The sequence below is a fragment of the Salmo salar genome, chromosome 11, assembly GCF_965601325.2.
Source record: "Salmo salar chromosome 11, fSalSal1, whole genome shotgun sequence".
In the NCBI taxonomy this organism is placed as follows: domain Eukaryota; kingdom Metazoa; phylum Chordata; class Actinopteri; order Salmoniformes; family Salmonidae; genus Salmo; species Salmo salar.
Genome location: NC_138301.1, coordinates 52,455,001 through 52,475,828, shown reverse-complemented (window position 1 = coordinate 52,475,828; position 20,828 = coordinate 52,455,001). Strand labels below are relative to the sequence as shown.

Genomic DNA, 20,828 nt, shown 5'->3' with positions numbered 1-20,828 from the left:
CTGTTAAGAGGACTAGTAGTACTTTGCCCCTCTCGAGTGTGTGGTAAGTTACTGTCCAGTGTATTTAAGCAAACACAAATACTGTAAAACAATAATATTGTAAGATTCGTTTATTTTGTTAGTGCAGTGTGTATATGAACATGTTATACTGTACATATCATTCAAGATTGAATGTAGCCTACACAGATTAAGCCACACAGAATGATGTCATCATCTATATCTCCCAGTTGACAAAGATTGAGGGCAGCAGAGGCAGAAGCACAGACCGGAACATATTTGACCAGCATTGGCATGCAGAAGGCTTAGGCCTGTCGAGAGCATCAAAACCGTGACGCATCGTGGGGAAATTGTGACCGACTGACCGATCTGCAACTAACATTTGAGTAGTTAATTATGATTCAAGGTGATTTGTAGATTAGTCAGTCACACCTTTTAAAAAAAATTGTCTGCAATGTCAAACACGCTCATAGCCTAACTGCAGACACAAGTGCTTGACTACCTCATCATCCCACCCAGTTCAAACATCAACTTCTTCCCAAGTTGCACCCTATTCCCTATAGCGTGCATTACTTTTGACCAGAGGCCCTGGTATACTACATAGGGAATAGGGTGCCATTTAGGATGAATCCACCACATGACATTCTCACTCCTAACCTTTCAGTTTCATATCCTCATTCCAAATACACATTGTGAGCATGTTTTTTCTTTCTTTTAAAATACACTATCATAAAACAATATAAAAAAACATCATGTATAAACTTGCATACATAATCACATACTTTTCCCCCCCTTCTTCTCCACCTCAACATTTAGACTTACTAACATAAAAGTCCTCTCACAGCTATTTCAGGGGCAACTGAGGAACAATTTGTGCAATTGGGACCCTAACTTGGCTGGGTTTACATGAAGACCTCCTAGGCACAAACCGAGGCCAACGTGTCCAAATGGAAGTCATGATAAAGAGATATTTTTTTTTTTTTTAAATCAGATGATAACTGCTAGGTGAAGCGATAACACTTTGAAATCCAGATATAGACATTACTGGTTTAAACAAACCACTGGGCCGTTGTCTTACGACTAACTGTCTGCTCTGTCGGTTGAGGGATGAGCGTTGCGTAGGAGTGATGCCACCTGTCGGAGGACAATGCCACTGGACCGGAGTATGTCCTCCACACCCCTTTTTGCTTAAATACAACACAAACAATCTCAACTGGGTAGAAAAGCAGGTAGCAGAAGCAGTTCTTCAACACATTTTGCAACTTCTACCACCAAGTTTGTTAACATGTTAGAATGTAATATTTATGTGCAAACAGTACATATAGGATTCAGAGGTTGTGTGAGCATCATTCCCTGTGCACATTATATTTAACTAGGCAAGTCAGTTAAGAACAAATTCTTATTTACAATGACGGCCTACCCCAGCCAAACGCGGACGACGCTGGATCAATTGTGCGCCGCCCCCTATAGGACTCTCAATCACGGCCAGTTGTGATACAGCCTGGGATCGGAACCAGGGTGTGTAGGGACGCCTCTAGCACTGAGATGCAGTGCCACTTGGGAGCCCCACGTTGACAGAGCGATAAGGTATGTGTTTCTTTCTATGACATAGGGAGCCAAAGTAGTCCAGAATGTGGGGAAATATTCCCATTGACACATACTACAGTAGTTGCTATTCATTATAGTACAGAGATGCGACAGTTTATCTACCACAGATTTCCAAAGAGGACACAAGATATAACTTGTCACATTTTTCTTATTTTTTAAGCAAACCTAAGCTACTACAGTACAACGGTGATGCTAAATATAAACATATTTCACAATTATAAACTAGGTGGTTCGAGCCCTGAATGCTGATTGGCTGACAGCCGTGGTATACTACAGGTATAACAAAACATGTATTTTAACTGCTCTAATTACATTGATAACTAGTTTATAAAGGCACCTCAAGGGGGTTGTGTTATATGGGCAATATACCACAGCTAAGGGCTCCGCATTGCATCATGCATAAGAACAGCCCTTAGCCGTGGTATATTGGCCATATACCACAACCCCTCGGGCCATATTGCTTAAATATACTCATGCAGAAACGTATATTTAAGTCTATGAGGGGTGGGGCTTATTGGGCATTACTAACAGCCAACCAGAGGGTTAAGGGGGAGTTCAACACGTAGTGTGGCCAAAACCTGAACCAAACCACAGCAAAGAAATGATATGACCATAAAGGAGTCAGAGAATAAGACTCTCCCTCCCCCCAATTTCCTTCAACATTTCATTTCTCCCAATTTTTTAAAAAGCAACTCTTAAGTATTTGATGTTACAAACATGAATACATTTCCAATGACTTTTCAGATTGGAACATCCTTTTCAAGTTGCATTTTTCCTGCATCCAACAAGGTGACCACAGTTGATCTGGGTCATGGGTAGTTGATGTACTGTTTTCAGTTGATCTGGGTCATGGGTAGTTGGAAGTCACTAATGAAGGGCAGAACATGGGCATGATTACCTTGGTGTGAGGAGGAAGGTGTCAATAATAACTTCATGGTTAGGATTAAGCAGAGTTTTACCATTGTTTATGCAAAAGGAGGAGGGGGGGGTATGTGGGTGTGTAACTAAATGTAAATAATGAATGTGTGGTTATATACAAAAGAAGAAGGTGTCAGGAAGAGTGTTGCTGTACGCCTAGCGCGCAACGTTCCATGTCACCGTGTGTGTTCACACTGTACAGGCGCTCAACAGCAGCAGACCTGCTCACTGTATACAGGGGGCTGCAGGATAACCACCTCCTTCTGCAGTGTGCTGGACCGTGTGCTCCTGGAGGGCTCCCAGGTTCACAAAACGCTCCCCGCACCACACGCACTTAAACTGGGCTTCCCGCGAGTGCACCGCCTGGTGCTTCACCAGGTGTTCCCGCTGTTTGAAGCTCTTGTCGCAGCTGGAGCACTTGTAGGGCTTCTCCCCGGTGTGAACGCGGCGGTGACGTTGCAGCTCCGAGGAATACTTGAAGCGCTTCTCGCAGTCGGGGCACTTCAGGGGCTTCTCCCTGGATGGGTCGCAGCGGTGCGTCACGAACTCAGACGGCGACAGGAAGCGTCGGTTGCACAGGGAGCACTTCAGCGGCTTCTCCTGACAGCTGGAGTTCTGGTGGCGCTGGAGCGTTGACTTCTTCTTGTAGCCTTTGCCACACACGTCACACTTGTAGGGCTTCTCCACCGCCGGCGTGGCTGCGGTCACGGAGCCAGACGCCGACCCTGAGCCGGTGCATTTGTGCCGTAGCAGTTCACCGGATTGGCTGAAACCTTTCTGGCAGGAAGCACACTTGAACAGGCTCTCCATGCCATGGACGTGCTGGTGGTACAGTAGGTGGGAGGGCTGCAGGAAACCCTTGTCACATAGGTTACACTTAAAAGGCCGGTCGGCTGGGTTCTTGTGAGTGCGGCGGTGACGAACGAGGGCGTACTGCTGCTTGAAGCTCATCTGGCACTCCTCGCATTGGAACGGCCGTTCCTCGGAGTGAGTGCGTTCGTGCTGCCGCAGATCCGAAGGCCGTTTGAAGCCCTTCCCACACGAGCCGCAGCGGAACGGCCTGTCCAAGGTCACTGTGGGCTGGCACTGGTGGTGCAGGAGCTCCGACGACTCTTTGAAGTGCATCTCGCACAAATTGCACTTAAACAGGTGCTCGCCGGAGTGGGCGTACATGTGGCGCACGAGGTGTGAGCGGTGCTTGAAGCACTTTTCACAGACAGCACACTTGTAGGGCCGCTCTGAGCTGTGGGTGCGCTGGTGGTGGGCCAGGTGAGAGGACTGGCTGAAGCTCTTGTCACAGGTGTCACACTTGTAGGGCTTTTCTCCCGTGTGTACCCGTTCGTGTCGCGACAACTCAGACAGATGCCGAAAGCCCTTGTGGCACACTGAGCACTTGTAGGGCCTGTCTGGTCCCGAAGCCTCAAACGCTGTAGGGGCTGAGGCTCCGCACGCTGCCCCGCCACTGGAGGCCTCGCCGGTGGACGGGTTGGCAGCGGAGGAGGTGGGGGTGTTGTTGCCAGAGCCCGGGCGGTAGGTCTTCTCACAGATGGAACACTTCATGGGGTTGTTGCCGTTGTTGTGGGCGTTGTGGTGCTGTGCCAGCGAGGTAAGCAAAGAGAAACCCATCTTACACACGCCACACACAAACGGCTTCTGCTCCACCTGTACACACTGATGCTCCAACAGATCAGTGGCCTGGCAGAAGATCTTCATACACTGGGTACACTGGAACGACCGATCCCCGGTCCCCATACACTGGTGCTCATGTGGATTAGCTAGGTGGGATATGTCATGGCCGCAGGCTCCGCACTTGTGCCCTCCCTCGCCCCCTACCTGTAGGGAAGGCTGCTGGGCGGGTACGGCATGCTGCTGGCCGTGCTGGGGCTGCTGCTGGAGGGAGGCCACATCCGGCTGGAGGACGATCCCGTACACGGCACAGCCCAGGGCGCTGTCGGAGCCCGGGGGGAGGTTGTGCACCACGGTGGGTGGGGAGACCACTGTGTGCTGCTGCTGCCACGCCTCAGTCATCCTGCTGCTTCGCACGTATTGATTCAGTTTTCACTGTGTGAGGGGAGGCCCAGGAGTATCAAATAAGGCCCGGCTATGGGGGCAGGTTTTGGTCGGGCTGGTGATGTCCAACAGGGGTGTTTTCTACCGGCTCTTAACGACGTCTGTTATCAATAGGTGACACACCTCTGGTCATCCACTAGTAAAAGGGCAGAAACCCTACAGATGGAAAGACAGAGGGGGTATATGAACATGATGCAAATGTATCCGATACATATTTTATGCAATGGATCCATGTATGTTATTTATTGAACCTTTTATTTACCTAGGAAAGTAAGTTAAGAACAAATTCTTATTTACAATGACGGCCTACACCGGCCAATCCCGTACGACGCTGGGCCAATTGGTCAGCGCCCTATGGGACTCTCAATCACGGCCGGTTGTGATACAGCCTGGAATCGAACCAGGGTGTCTGTAGTGACGCCTCTAGCGCTGAGATGTAGTGCCTTAGACCGCTGCGCCACTCGGTAAGCCATGTGCATTGTTTTTAACTGCAACGCAACGGTATTACCAAAGCTATGGTATTAATACTCTCAAAACGACTGGCATTCTACTGTGTATTAGGATTTTATACATTTTGAGATGGACACAGGCTACAGTTTAAAGGTGAGCTACAGATTTTAAAACCAGATAATGTGATTCGAGCCCCCCCAAAAATGTGATCATTACACTGGTAGTTACAGGTTTCTATACAAAACGTCACCAGAGATTATAACTAAACTGATATTGGCGATACCATCTTCGTCCTCGATTAATGTAAAATGTTTGTGTCCAGTTGCAGGGGGTTTGTTTAAAATGCTCCGTTATTAAAATAAATAGTTTTTCTACATGAAGTAATCCAACAATGTGTACGCCGCCATGTTGTCTATTTCAAGTCTTCTCTCATTGATGGAGACAGGTGTTTGTCATCATGACATGCGACACCACCGGTCTCAATCAACGACAGATGATTTTAAAAAGACAACATAGCGTGTGTACACATTGTTGGATTAATTAATGGAGCCAAAAAATAAATATATTGTAACAATGGAGCATTTTCTAGATTCAAACGGACATGGTCATTCTTGTTTCCCCGAATCGAGGACGACAGTCACCCAAGTCATAGACTGTTCTCTCTGCTACTGCACGACAAGCTGTACCGGAGCGCCAAGTCCAGCTCCAAAAGACTCCTTAACAGCTTCTACCCCCAAGCCATAAGACTGCTGAACAATTAATCAAATGGTCACCCAGACTATTTACATTGTGCATTTACATTGTTTTAATACTGCTGCTACTCACTGTTTATTATCTATGCATAGTCACTTTACCCCTACCTACATGTACAAATTAGCTCGACTAACCTGTACCCCCACACATTGACTCGGTACCGGTACCCCCTGCATATAGCCACGTTATTGTCACCTAATCTTAATGTTACTTTTAATTTTAATTTCGTTTATTCTGCAAATATTTTCTTAATTCTATTTCTTGAACTGCATTGTTGATTAAGGGCTTGTAAGTAAGCATTTCACGGTAAGATCTACACCTGTTGTATTCGGCGCATCTGACAAATACAATTTCATTTGATAGTATCGCCAGGTTAGTTGATAAATCTGACTGTTTTGTATAGCCACACCTGTAACTACCAGTATAATGGTAAAACATGTTTTAGAGTTAAATCAAATGATCTGGTGTTACCATATGTAGCTACATAAAGGCGAGATGAGAGGAGATTGCAGCAGATTGTGTGCTGTTGGTTTGTTTTGAGCTGTACATATGAACAACAGCATCAACATCACTACAACAGTTACCTGTATAGCTAACTAGAGATGCTGAGACTAGGTCCAGTCACTAAAATCACACTCAACTACATGTTCTCACATTTAAAACGTACAGTACATAATGCGGCTAAACAAGTCAACTATTAAATTATGCTAAATTATATCTGGGTGCAAGATTATAAACTAACGTTAGCTAGTTAGATAATAATTGGTATGCAGCCACATATTTATTAGATACATAGCATTAACGTTAGCTAAGCAAGTTACGTTGGTTAGCATGGCTAGTCGGTTTGCAAAAGCAGATTGCTAATCTCAAAAGATTTCCTCGAATGTATTATTGCATTACCTGGCTAATGTCTAGGCCTATAACGTCTCCGGTAACGAACAACACAGCTGTTGTTAGCTAACGTTACTGTACTGCCCGAGAAAAGACTAACCAGACGGCTAGCTAGCTATTTCAGAGAGAGAAAACGTTAACGTCGAGGCCCATCGTTTGTCTGAGATGGTGCTAGCCCCCGACCTAGGCCGCCCTACACCAGCTATGCACTGCCTTTTCAAAAAGCGGCCTAATACATTTTCATGCAATCAGAATTACAACATTAAATAACATTTTACAACACGGTTGACAGCTTACATTTTCGGTATGGCTCTCAGTCATTGAGTCAGCCTCTTCCTCTGGAGCCAGGACAGTAGTCGACCTTCGGTAAATATTTGGCTACGGCTAACGGAGGACGGTGGCGAGATGAGAAGCGGAACGCCATCCACTAATAATGTACACCGGAAATCTCCACAGCCTGCATAGCTGCATCACTCCCCAGGGTGTATATTTAAATGTTACAGCTAGATTTTACCCTTCTGTATCATGATGCAAGGTTGTCCTTATTTTTCAGTCAGCCAACCGTTCTCCTTCAATTTGGTATAACTTCGGTGTATAATTTTAACCCTCCTGCTGTGTTCCGGTCGAATTGGACCGATATACAAGTTTACTCTCTGAAAAATGTAGTTCATTCAATCTGATTGTCATAAGGTTCCATGACTTTGTCCACACAGGGCATCTGAACACACCTAATACATTTTGATGATTTTCATAACATTTTGCTTTCTTTTATTTAACTTTTGTACACCTGTGGTGTTCCCGTTCAAAAATGACAGGTCATTAGAAATGAATGGGTGAGACTACAATTAGTGTATAAAACTTCCTCTCCCAGACCCCCACATGCATGTTTGTTTGAACACACACACACACACACACACACACACACACACACACACACACACACACACACACACACACACACACACACACACACACACACACACCTCACTACCCTTCTTGGCTTCCATGGCAACCTCCACGGGAACCTTTCCCCAATAGAATCTTTCCTCCACGGGAACCACACCTGTTTTCATTCTCACAAACAATCGCAGCATTATTTCAATAATATATAGAAGCTTTTCTCGCAGCTATGGTATGTAAAGCTTTTTTGAGGCCTTGCTCACAATTCATTCTGTGGCAGCACAATGACCAAACGATATATTGTATGTGAGGCTCATGATCATATCTTTGATCATGACACTGGTGAGGAGGAGAGAGTCCTTGTTAAACTTTGACATTAAGTAGTCTGTGATAAATAGCACAATATGTTTCATCTGAGTATTTGTTATAGTCAAAATAATCCATACATGATGCTTTTTTTTTACTCAAAAACAAGTTGTATGAGCGCAGGTCAATGAGGCCTACAGGCCATAAATAGCAAATAGAAGTTCAAAGCTTATGTTCACAAGAACTTAAGTTGATAAAAGGTTCTAACACAACATTAGGTGATAAAATATGTATTATTATGGATTTATAATCAGCTATAACGGGGCAGTCATTTTGGACCCGGAACACAGAATTAATTAAAATGAAACGAACACAACAGAAGGGTTAATGCATTGTAAAGCCAAATTCTATATTCGTTACTAATTGAAGCACTATGAACATTGATACACACTAGGCTACTGTAGCTGTAATCAGAATAGGTACAGATTGATGAACATTTCATTTTCCTGGATGGATGGGGGTGGAGTTTAGTATATGGGTGGGAGTCACGGCACCAATGTGACTGATTGAGTTTTAATGTTCTCTGATCTGAGTCATCAGAGCCACAATTAATATATTACTTCAAGTAATCTTTTTAAGATTAAAAAGGATGCAACACAAATAAAATAAAGGTTAAGTATATAGTATGTCAGGTACAGTACAGTGCAGGTACAGTACAGTGCAGTGTGTACCTGACAGGTGTCAGGTACACACTACACACGTTTACATAGTACTTACAATCAGTTTTGTGTATTTACAATGAAATTGACATGCAGGCAACATTGAAAAAAATGGAAATGTCCCCTCACTGGCTTTAGAGACTTGGGCGTGCGCAGTACGTAAGGACGGCAAGCGTTCAGCCTAATGCACAGACACTATGGAGGCTTGTGTCTAGAGCGCCTGGTTACATTGTATGAGCATTTTGAAACTCTTAATGGTGAAATTAGTGAGACATAGATGTCGTTGTTTCAATAGTTTGAGTGGGCAACATATACTATCATCTTAAAATTACATGTTGAATTATTTATCAATATTAAATGATTGTATATTGCGCTAATGTCCCTGATGTGGCCAGTTTGTGTTACTACCTTACACAAGAGCATTTTTCCTCAAATATATATATATATATATATATATATATATATATATATTGCAGGTAAACCAGTATACATACAAGAAGTATACAAACAGACAATGATAACATATGCTAGGGGGTACAACAAATTACTGATTATGCAAAGACCTTAAAAGGAACAGACATATTGATTGTTTTAACAGATTTCTTATTAGAAGAATGTTGAATTTTTTATAAATTTCTTCTTTATTTCACCTTTATTTAACCAGGTAGGCTAGTTGAGAACAAGTTCTCATTTACAACTGCGACCTGGCCAAGATAAAGCAAAGCAGTTCGACACATACAACAACACAGTTACACATGGAATAAATAAACGTAAAGTCAATAATACAGTACAAAAAGTCTATATACAGTGTGTGCAAATGAGGTAAGATAAGGGAGGTAAGGCAATAAATAGGCCATGGTGGGGAAGTAATTACAATATACCAATTAAACACTGGAGTGATAGATGTGCAGAAGATGAATGTGCAAGTAGAGATACTGGGGTGCAAAGGAGCAAGATACATAAATAAATGCAGTATGGGGATGAGGTAGTTGGATGGGCTGTTTACAGATGGGCTATGTACAGGTGCAGTGATCTGTGAGCTGCTCTGACAGCTGGTGCTTAAAGCTAGTGAGGGAGATATGAGTCTCTAGCTTCAGTGATTTTTGCAGTTCATTTCAGTCATTGGCAGCAGATAACTGGAAGGAAAGGCGGCCAAAGGAGGAATTGGCTTTGGGGGTGACCAGTGAGATATACCTGCTGGAGCGCGTGCTACCTGTGGGTGCTGCTATGTTGACAAGTGAGCTGAGATAAGGCGGGGCTCTAGCAAAGATTTGTAGATGACCTGGAGCCAGTGGGTTTGGCGACGAGTATGAAGCGAGGGCGTACAGGTCGCAGTGGTGGGTAGTATATGAGGCTTTGGTGACAAAACGGATGGCACTGTGATAGACTGCATCCAATTTGTTGAGTATAGTGTTGGAGGCTAAATTGTAAATGACATCGCCGGAATCGAGGATCGGTAGGATGGTCAGTTTTACGAGGGTATGTTTGGCAGCATGAGTGAAGGATGCTTTGTTGCGAAATAGGAAGCCGATTCTAGATTTAATTTTGGATTGTAGATGCTTAATGTGAGTCTGGAAGGAGAGTTTACAGTCTAGTCAGACACCTAGGTATTTGTAGTTGTCCACATATTCTAAGTCAGAACCGTCCAGAGTAGTGATGCTGGACAGGCGGGCAGGTGCGGGCAGTGATCGGTTGAAGAGAATGCATTTAGTTTTACTTGCTTTTAAGAGCAGTTGGAGGCCACGTGTAACCGATGTGAAATGGCTAGTTAGTTAGCGGTGGTGCGCGCTAATAGCGTTTCAATCAGTGACGTCACTCGCTCTGAGACCTGAAGTGGTTGTTCCCCTTGCGTTGCAAGGGCCATGGTTTTTGTGGCGCGATGGGTAACGATGCTTCGTGGGGTGTCAGTTGTTGATGTGTGCAAGGGTCCCTGGTTCGAGCCCAGGTTGGGGCGAAGAGAGGGACGGAACCTACACTGTTACACACGGAAGGAGAGTTTTATGGCATTGAAGCTCGTCTGGAGGTTAGTTAACACAGTGTCCAAAGAAGGGCCAGAAGTATACAGAATGATGTCGTCTGCGTAGAGGTGGATCAGAGAATCACCAGCAGCAAGAGCAACATCATTGATGTATACAGAGAAGAGAGTCGGCCCGAGAATTGAACCCTGTGGCACCCCCATAGAGACTGCCAGAGGTCCGGACAACAGGCCCTCCGATTTGACACACTGAACTCTATCAGAGAAGTAGTTGGTGAACCAGGCGAGGCAGTCATTTGAGAAACCAAGGCTGTTGAGTCTGCCGATAAGAATGTGGTGATTGACAGAGTCGGAAGCCTTGGCCAGGTCGATGAATACGGCTGCACAGTAATGTCTCTTATCGATGGCGGTTATGATATCGTTTAGGACCTTGAGAGTGGCTGAGGTGCACCCATGACCAGCTCTGAAACCAGATTGCATAGCGGAGAAGGTACGGTGGGATTCGAAATGGTCGGTAATCTGTTTGTTAACTTGGCTTTCGAAGACCTTAGAAAGGCAGGGTAGGATAGATATAGGTCTGTAGCAGTTTGGGTCTAGAGTGTCTCCCCCTTTGAAGAGGGGGATGATCGCGGCAGCTTTCCAATCTTTGGGAATCTCAGACGATACAAAAGAGAGGTTGAACAGGCTAGTAATAGGGGTTGCAACAATTTTGTTAGATAATTTTAGAAAGAGAGGGTCCAGATTGTCTAGCCCGGCTGATTTGTAGGGGTCCAGATTTTGCAGCTCTTTCAGAACATCAGCTATGTGGATTTGGGTGAAGGAGAAATGGGGGAGGCTTGGGCGAGTTGCTGTGGGGGGTGCAGGGCAGTTGACCTGGGTAGGGGTAGCCAGGTGGAAAGCATCGCCAGCCGTAGAAAAATGCTTATTGAAATTCTCAATTACAATGTATTTATCGGTGGTAACAGTGTTTCCTAGCCTCAGTGCAGTGGGCAGCTGGGAGGAGGTGCTCTTATTCTCCATGGACTTTACAGTGTCCCAGAACATTGTGTTCTTAATGTACTGCTCCATTTCCTTATAGAAAACACGGAAGAGTGGTTTTTTATTAGTGAATTTACATTTATGAATATGACTTTTTCCCATTAGCACAATTAGATTTATGAGGTAAAATAGTTTTTTTTATCCTTATTATGGTTAAGGAAACCGAGCAGCACATTCTCCCATAAAAATATTTAAAAAGTCATCAAGATTATATATAATTATAAAACTATGAATATCTTTTCCATTATGTTTTTACATGTCGACAAATGCCAAACTAAATGCAAAACTGTTTCTGGATGCTTAACACAAAAAGTACAGTTAATGTCAATGTCTTTTTGGAGTTTCTTCAGGTCATGATTCACAGGGTAATACTTATGGATCATTCTGAAAGACACCTCTTTGACTTAATTAACAAGTGTAACCGATGTGAAATGGCTAGTTAGTTAGCGATGGTGCGCGCTAATAGCGTTTCAATCAGTAACGTCACTCGCTCTGAAACTTGAAGTAGGGTTTCCCCTGGCGTTGCAATAACTGCTGCTTTTGTGGAGCGATGGGTAAAGATGCTTCGTGGGTGTCAGTTGTTGATGTGTGCAATGGTCCCTGGTTCAAGCCCAGGTTGGGGCGAAGAGAGGTACTTGTTATACAAGCAGGTAAAAACCATAATTTTTCCCAACAGATATTATTGACAAATGTATTCCAGTAAATTGTGACATAAGGAATGGATATAATATCCCTTTGAAATAAAGCACGTATAGATCTGTTGTTCTGAAGGAAAGCTTGTATTTTCACCACTGAACATTTTGTGTAAATCCAAATCCTTTTTACCTCAGACTGACGACGGCGAAAGGAGCGGATACCTCGTCAGTTGTACAACTGAATGCATTCAACTGAAATGTCTCTTCCGCATTTAACCCTTAATCTACACCCACGTCTTCGGCGCCCGGTAACTGCCTTGTTCAGGGGCAGAATGACAGATTATAACCTTGTCAGCTCGGGGATTCGACCCCGCGACCTTTCGGTTACCGGTCCAACGCTCTAACCACTATGTTAGTATGAACGTTTATATTCATCACGATGTCTTAAAACAGATCAATCAACATATGTTGTTGTGTACAGTTCATTTTGGGATGCGCGGGACTTAATGAAATGGATCGGAAAATTCGGAGCAGTCCCGCTATAAAAGTCGCTGATATTCAAACTATCACTTAAATCGCAACTCATCGTTGTCACTGTTGATATCTTATGCTGTTTAAATTAACTAACAGAAAAAGAGGTCTGTTCTCTTTGCCATAATGGCAGCCTCCCGAAGTTGCAACTCTACATCCGAAATGCCAAAATATAGATTGAATCCTTCAACAAGTTGTCATCCAACCATCCATGTATAGGTTTTTCCAAGTTCCCATTCGGCCTTGGAATGGTGTTAGTTTAAACAGTGATACACCCCCAGACGTTTACCCCCTGTTCTGTTGATTTCAGGGTGACGTCGATAAAGTTATTAACAATTAATTTTTTTGCGTTACACTTACCGCGTTGGCCAACCACTTTAATCAAAATGCAACACTTAAATTTTTTTAGCTAGATGTCGTCTACATATTGTCTTCTAACCAATGACCTAGACATTATTCCCAGATTCCGTTGTTTGAGCTGTGTTAGTTTAAACAGGGTGCGCTGCCTCATTTCCTCCTCTCTCGCCCATTTGATTTCAACGTGATGGACAAATACGTGCGTGTTGCGTTTCTCTTTCCGTTTTAGCGACCCAAAATGTAGCGGTCTGTTGTTCTCTAACCACGGAAGAAAAGATATCCAGTTTCCATGTGTTTTTAGTTGTTAGTTTCGACAGTGCGTAGCCGACGTGCTGATGTCTCCCCTAATCCATATCAGTGAATTATTGCCATGGTGTTTGGTGCGTGTTCAGTTTATAAGGTGCTCGTTAAAAACCAAATAAAAGTAATATGATTACTATTGTTACACATGTATGTGTATATAGTACATTGTATGTTTAGCTTTTCAATATATCACGAACTGTTTGTGCATATTCGTTCTTGTTTTGGACAGTTAAAACTCTGTTTTTGACATTGGGCTATTTATCAACATGTCCAACCAGGCAGGGGCGAAAATCTGATATCAACTTTGGAGGGGACAATTACATTACATTTTCTCAAGAGCAATTCCTGAGGGGGACACCAAAAGTAGTGCTGTAACACATAGCCTACGTTTAATATGGTAAATGTATATTGAGGAACCAAAGAAATAAGGTGTTTGCCGTACTCCTAACTACCGGAACCCAAAACTACACAACTAATCACAACAGCAATACCATTGCCTTTAACAAATCTTAGTTCAGTCACCAGTTTAAGTTGAGAGTGGGGGTATCCATGGCATTTTCCAATTTCCAATTATGTTCCTATTTTACAAGTAAAAAAAATTGAGAACCTTTCATAATGTTGCCAAACAAAGACTCAACAAACTTACCTGAGACTCCCTGTCTCTGCCAGTCTGTCCCTGCATATCTGTCTCCAACTCTGCTGTCTGTGTGCCATCTGTTGCCTGCTCTGCCTAATGACATCATTGTGAAACATTTCCATTAGAATTTCATTTCTTTCTTATGAACATTTTATCAACTAGTCTTTGAGATATTAGGCTACTAGGGTTCTTACTTTGCGTTTTGGTGTACTGAAAAATACTCTGATGTCCGTCTTTTTTTCTGCCATTTTTCTGCCATTTTTCTACCTGGTTGGCTACACAGGTTATTGTAGGTTATTTACAGTAGGAGATGGGCTTCTATCATCTTATCTTCTATCATTCTATATGGGCTTCGATCTAAAAGGTAGCTAGCAAATGTGAAACGGATTGCAGTGACAAGAGTTGACAGCTGTATGAGTTCACCATTTACACAACATATGCTGCAACCTTTTGTAATTTTAATCGTTTGCTTCATATTGGCTGGCTTCTAACAATAGCTGAATTTGCAAAGCTAGCGAGCATCAATTCAGTGGTGTTTGCTATAATCTTTGCTACCCGGGTTAAATAAAGGTGAAATAAAATATATAAATAAAAGTTCCCTTGCGACAATTTAGCTTTTGCAACGAGACCATTAAATATATTTAAAACAATGGTAGAAGAGAGTGTAGTTCTGTTCAGTTTATCACTAACCTTATCACAGGGACTTTGAAGCACTAACTTACATGCATGCTGATCTTGGAATAAATTGATGATAGCAAAGATTCCATCTTTGACGACGCCACATAAATGGAATAGGTACTAGCTAGCTTAATAGTTAATATTTGCGTGCTAGCTCTGCATATTCAGCTAGTGTGTGTGAGCGATTGACTGGATGAACCTCACGCCAGTTACGTTCATTGAGTCTCTACGTTACCTCGCAAGCTAAGGAACTGGCAGTGGATCAAACCATTGTGAGGCAAAGGGTGGGGGGGGTCGCAATCTTTTGAAACTTAAAAACGAGCTATTAACCTCTTGGCGTTCCCCTAGGATAGGGGGCGCTAAAGCGATTTTTGAAAAATATTCGTGGCCATTTTAAATGGCCTCCTACTCAAACTCAGAAGCTAGGATATGCATATAATTAATACTTGTGGATAGAAAACACCCTAAAGTTTCTAAAACTGTTTGAATGGTGTCTGTGAGTATAACTGAACTCATATGGCAGTCAAAACCCCGAGACAGATCGAAACAGGAAGTGGAATTCTGAATTGCGAACTCAACTTCATCACGTTGCCTATTAATCACACCGTGAGCTATGGTTCATTGAGCACTTCCTATTGCTTCCACTAGATGTCCCCAGTCTTTACAAAGTGGTTTGAGACTCCTACTGTGAAAACTGAATGAATGAGACGCAGTGGAACGTGGTCACACGGAGAGGGCCATCACCATTATGACGCCGACGCCCCTGGTTACCCTCCCCTTTCGAAACGTTTTGAAACACAATGCAATCGTCCCCCTCGAATCTTATTGTCTCTCTTGTTGAAAAACGCCCTGAAGATTTATGTTATACAACGTTTGACATGTTTGAACGAACCTAAATGGGAAAAAAATGCATTTTATCGAAATGGCTGTCCCGTGGCCGACGGAGGTTTTGGAGCAGCCTTCAGACAAGAACAAGCTCTTGGAACATAAAGGAGTATTTTTTTCGAACGAAAATACATTTGTTGTGGACCTGGGATTCCTGGAAGTGCTTTCTGATGAAGACAACCAAAGGTAAGGGATTATTGACAATAGTATACAAGACTAGATGTGATATGCGATTGTTCCAAGATGGCGCTGACCTGTAACGTTAGCCTATTTTTCAGAGTATCGCATCCCCTTTCATCGCAAAGTATGATTACCCAGTAAAGTTAATTTTAAATCTGGCATTACAGGTGCTTTCAAGAGATATTCATCTATAAATCTTAGAATGACAATATTACATTTTAAAAATGTTTTCGAATAGTAATTTAGTAAATTGTAGCTCTGTTTCATCAGATGCATTTGAGGGAAAATAGTCAACGTTACGCACCGATGTAAAATGCTGTTTTTATATATAAATATGAACTTTATCGAACAAAAGAATGCATGTATTGTGTAACATGATGTCCTAGGTGTGTCATCTGATGAAGATTGTCAAAGGTTAGTGCTACATTTAGCTGTTTTTTGGTTATTTGTGATGCATGTCGTTGGTCGGAAAATGGCTATGTGGCTACTTTTACGATATACTCCTCTAACATAATCTAATGTTTTGCTTTTGCTGTAAAGCCTTTTTGAAATCGGACAACGTGGTTCGATTCAGGAGAGGTGTATCTATAAAACGATATAATTTGAATATTTTTTTTATTTTTTTTTATTATTACATTTTGTTATGCTAATGGCGATATGATTTTTCGCTGGATGTCCGAGGCCGCACAGGGGTTAAGTGTCTATAATCAGCACAATTGCTTTCATTGCGTATTATTAATATTATTTAAATTACATAGTTATGTTTCAGTGATATATTGGGGGGGACAAATCATATTTTTCCCAGGATGGGGGGGTCGTGTCCCCCCCGTCCCCCCCGGGATTTCCGCCCCTGCAACCAGGGTCTTATTAACAGGAAGAAGAGACAATCAACTTTCATTTCCTATGGTATTGTACTTAATCAGATAAAAACTGCTGAATGAGTCAAAAAAACATGCTGAGTTGAATTGCTTTTGATGATCTACCAGAAATCACGGGTTTGTTCTGCCTGGTAGGATCCTCAGCAGCCTCAAATATGTGGCGGAACAACCGGTTACTCCAAACCCCTAGTAAAGTTATTATAGCTTTCATTCCATGTCCACGCTGCATCACCACGCCAACATTAACTATTACAACGTTTAGCTACATAGCTACTGTACAGGACTACTTAGCTAGCAAACTTTATGTAGGTTTTCACCTCGCAATATTCACGAATAGAAGTTTGAAGAAATATTTCTCAACATGTTAAGTTTGAAGAAACGTCAGTCGAAGTCCTCGGGGGAATCAGGCGTCCACGAAGAAGAGTTTTGTCCGATTGAAGGCAGTGCGCTCACAAACCCAACTGGCAGCATCTCCGGGGAGAAGACAGTTGAACTGAAACGATCTATAACTCTATTGAATGGTGTTGCTATCATCGTGGGTAGCATCATCGGTTCGGGGATATTCTTAACACCCATCGGGGTAGTGAAGGAAGCTGGTTCTGTCGGACTGTCGTTGATCATTTGGGCGGTGTGTGGGTTGTTCTCGACAGTGGGGGCCCTGTGCTATGCTGAATTAGGGACCACCATCTCCAAATCTGGTGGAGATTATGCCTACATTCTTGAGGTCTATGGGTCTCTTCCTGCATTCCTAAAACTCTGGATAGAACTGCTGATCATCCGCCCTTCTTCTCAGTACATCGTTTCTTATGTATTTGCTACTTATTTACTCAAACCCGTCTTCCCGTGCTCTCCAGTACCAGAGCGTGGAGCTAAATTGATCGCCTGCCAGTGTATATGTAAGTCAGTTTGTTTTATGAGATACATATATTCTCTCAACACTTTGAATGAACCTATTTTTTATTTATTTATTATTTCACCTTTATTTAACCAGGTAAGCAAGTTGAGAACAAGTTCTCATTTACAATTGTGACCTGGCCAAGATAAAGCAAAGCAGTTTGACACATACAACAACACAGAGTTACACATGGAGTAAACAAACATACATTCAATAATAGAGTAGAAAAATAAGTCTATATACAATGTGAGCAAATGAGGTGAAATAAGGGAGGTAAAGGCAAAAAAAGGCCATGGTGGCGAAGTAAATACAATATAGCAAGTAAAACACTGTTAAACCAATATTTCCTGTCTGGTTGCATCAGCTACGTATCAAATTCCATGCATCGTAAACGACAGGTGTAGGTAGACTAACAGTAAAACACGTATCAAATTCCATGCATCGTAAACGACAGGTGTAGGTAGACTAACAGTGAAACATGTATCAAATTCCATGCATCGTAAACGACAGGTGTAGGTAGACTAACAGTGAAACACGTATCAAATGCCATGCTTCGTAAACGACAGGTGTAAGTAGACTAACAGTGAAACACGTACTTACGGGGCACTTACCAACAATGCTGAGAGAAAGTAGAGAAATAATAGAAAAGTAAAACATGTAATAATAAATACGCAATGAGTAAAGATAACTCTGCTTTATACACGGGATACCACGATGTGCAGGGCTAAGAGGTAATTGAGGTACAGTTGAAGTCAGAAGTTTACATACACCTCAGCCAAATACATTTAAACTCTGTTTTTCACAATTCCTGACATTTAATCCTAGTAAAATTTCCCTGTCTTAGGTCAGTTAGGATCACCACTTTATTTTAAGAATGTGAAACGTCAGAATAATAGTAGAGAGAATGATTTATTTCAGCTTTTATTTCTTTCATCACATTCCCAGTGGGACAGAAGTTTACATACACTCAATTAGTATTTGGTAGCATTGCCTTTAAATTGTTTAACTTGGGTCAAACGTTTCGGGTAGCCTTCCACAAGCTTCCCACAATAAGTTGGGTGAATTTTGGCCCATTCTTCCTGACAGAGCTGGTGTAACTGAGTCAGGTTTGTAGGCCTCCTTGCTCACACACGCTTTTTCAGTTCTGCCCACAAATCTTCTATAGGGTTGAGGTCAGGGCTTTGTGATGGCCACTCCAATACCTTGACTTTGTTGTCCTTAAGCCATTTTGCCACAACTTTGGAAGTATGCTTGGGGTCATTGTCCATTTGGAAGACCCATTAGCGACCAAGCTTTAACTTCCTGACTGATGTCTTGAGATGTTGCTTCAATATATCCACTTAATTTTCCTTCCTCATGAAGCCATCTATTTTGTGAAGTGCACCAGTCCCTCCTGCAGCAAAGCACCCCCACAACAGGATGCTGCCACCCCCATGCTTCACAGTTGGGATGGTGTTCTTCGGCTTGCAAGCCTCCCCCCTTTTCCTCCAAACATAACAATGGTCATTATGGCCAAACAGTTCTATTTTTGTTTCATCAGACCAGAGGACATTTCTCTAAAAAGTACGGTCTTTGTCCCCATGTACAGTTGCAAACCGTAGTCTGGCTTCTTTATGGCGGTTTTGAAGCAGTGGCTTCTTCCTTGCTGAGCGGCCTTTCAGGTTATGTCGATATAGGACTCGTTTACTGTGGATGTAGATACTTTTGTAACTTTTTACGCCAGCATCTTCACATGGTCCTTTGCTGTTGTTCTGGGATTGATTTGCACTATTCACACCAAAGTACGTTCATCTCTAGAAGACAGAACGCGTCTCCTTCCTGAGCGGTATGACGGCTGCGTGGTCCCATGGTGTTTATACTTGCATACTATTGTTTGTACAGATGAACGTGGCACCTTCAGGTGTTTGGAAATTGCTCCCAAGGATGAACCAGACTTGTGGAGGTCTACAATTTTTTTGGCTGATTTCTTTTGATTTTCCCATGATGTCAAGCAAAGAGGCACTGAGTTTGAAGGTAGGCCTTGAAATTCATCCACAGGTACACCTCCAATTGACTCAAATTATGTCAATTAGCCTATCAGAAGCTTCTAAAGTCATGACATAATTTTCTGGAATTTTCCAAGCTGTTTAAAGGCACAGTCTACTTTGTGTATGTAAACTTCTGACCCACTGGATTTGTGATACAGTGAATTATAAGTGAAATAATTGTTGGAAAAATGACTTGTGTCGTGCACAAAGTAGATGTCCTAACCGACTTGCCAAAACTATAGTTTGTTAACAAAAAATGTGTGGAGTGGTTGAAAAGCGAGTTTTAATGACTCCATCCTAAGTGTATGTAAACTTCCACCTTCAATTGTATCTACAATTCAAAATGTACAATACAACATGTATAATACCACCATACAACAATATTACAATGTCCGCGTGTATAGAGTGTGTGTGCTTGCGTGTGTGTGTATGTGGGTGTCTGTACCTGTGTGTGTGTTTCTTCACAGTCCCTGCTGTTCCATAAGGTGTATTTTTACCTGTTTTTAAAAAAGAAATCTGATTCTACTGCTTGCATCAGTTACCTGATGTGGAATAGAGTTCCATGTAGTCATGGCTCTATGTAGTACTGTGCGCCTCACATTACAAACGGATGCCCTTAGGACAGCAATTATTCTTGCCAGGTGGAAGGAACCAGCTGTCCTGTCTGACTGTCCGTGTTCACCATTCTGTTTTACTGTGAAATGAAATAGAATGGTGAACGCAGCGATCAGGCTGTTTCCAACAGGCTAGCAATTCTCCCCTAACCTGCAGAATAAACCTCTGTCTGTCTGTCTGTCTGTCTGTCTGTCTGTCTGTCTGTCTGTCTGTCTGTCTGTCTGTCTGTCTGTCTGTCTGTCTGTCTGTCTGTCTGTCTGTCTGTCTGTCTGTCTGTCTGTCTGTCTGTCTGTCTGTCTGTCTGTCTGTCTGTCTGCCTGCCTGCCTGCCTGCCTGCCTGCCTGCCTGCCTGCCTGCCTGCCTGCCTGCCTGCCTGCCTGCCTGCCTGCCTGCCTGCCTGCCTGCCTGCCTGCCTGCCTGCCTGCCTGCCTGCCTGCCTGCCTGCCTGCCTGCCTGCCTGCCTGCCTGCCTGCCTGCCTGCCTGCCTGCCTGCCTGCCTGCCTGCCTGCCTGCCTGCCTGCCTGCCTGCCTGCCTGCCTGCCTGCCTGCCTGCCTGCCTGCCTGCCTGCCTGCCTGCCTGCC

General features: G+C 43.1%; 2 protein-coding genes across 2 annotated transcripts in view; one reads left to right on the top strand and one right to left on the bottom strand.

The window, feature by feature from the left end:
- Positions 1-95: 95 nt before the first annotated feature.
- LOC106594020 (uncharacterized) lies at positions 96-7,234 on the bottom strand. The gene is made up of 2 exons (XM_014185393.3): positions 6,985-7,234; positions 96-4,749 (listed from the first exon to the last, which is right to left on the bottom strand). The coding sequence occupies exon 2, from the start codon at positions 4,549-4,551 to the stop codon at positions 2,749-2,751; it is 1,803 nt and encodes a 600-aa protein (XP_014040868.1). The 5' UTR covers positions 4,552-4,749; positions 6,985-7,234; the 3' UTR covers positions 96-2,748.
- Positions 7,235-13,596: 6,362 nt separating this feature from the next.
- LOC106595801 (large neutral amino acids transporter small subunit 1) overlaps positions 13,597-20,828 on the top strand; it is an 83,581-nt gene continuing 76,349 nt past the window's right edge. Inside the window, exon 1 of the mRNA XM_045689715.2 lies at positions 13,597-17,605. Within this exon, the coding sequence (XP_045545671.1) occupies positions 17,071-17,605 (535 nt within the window). The 5' untranslated portion in view covers positions 13,597-17,070. The remainder of the gene's footprint in view (positions 17,606-20,828) is intronic.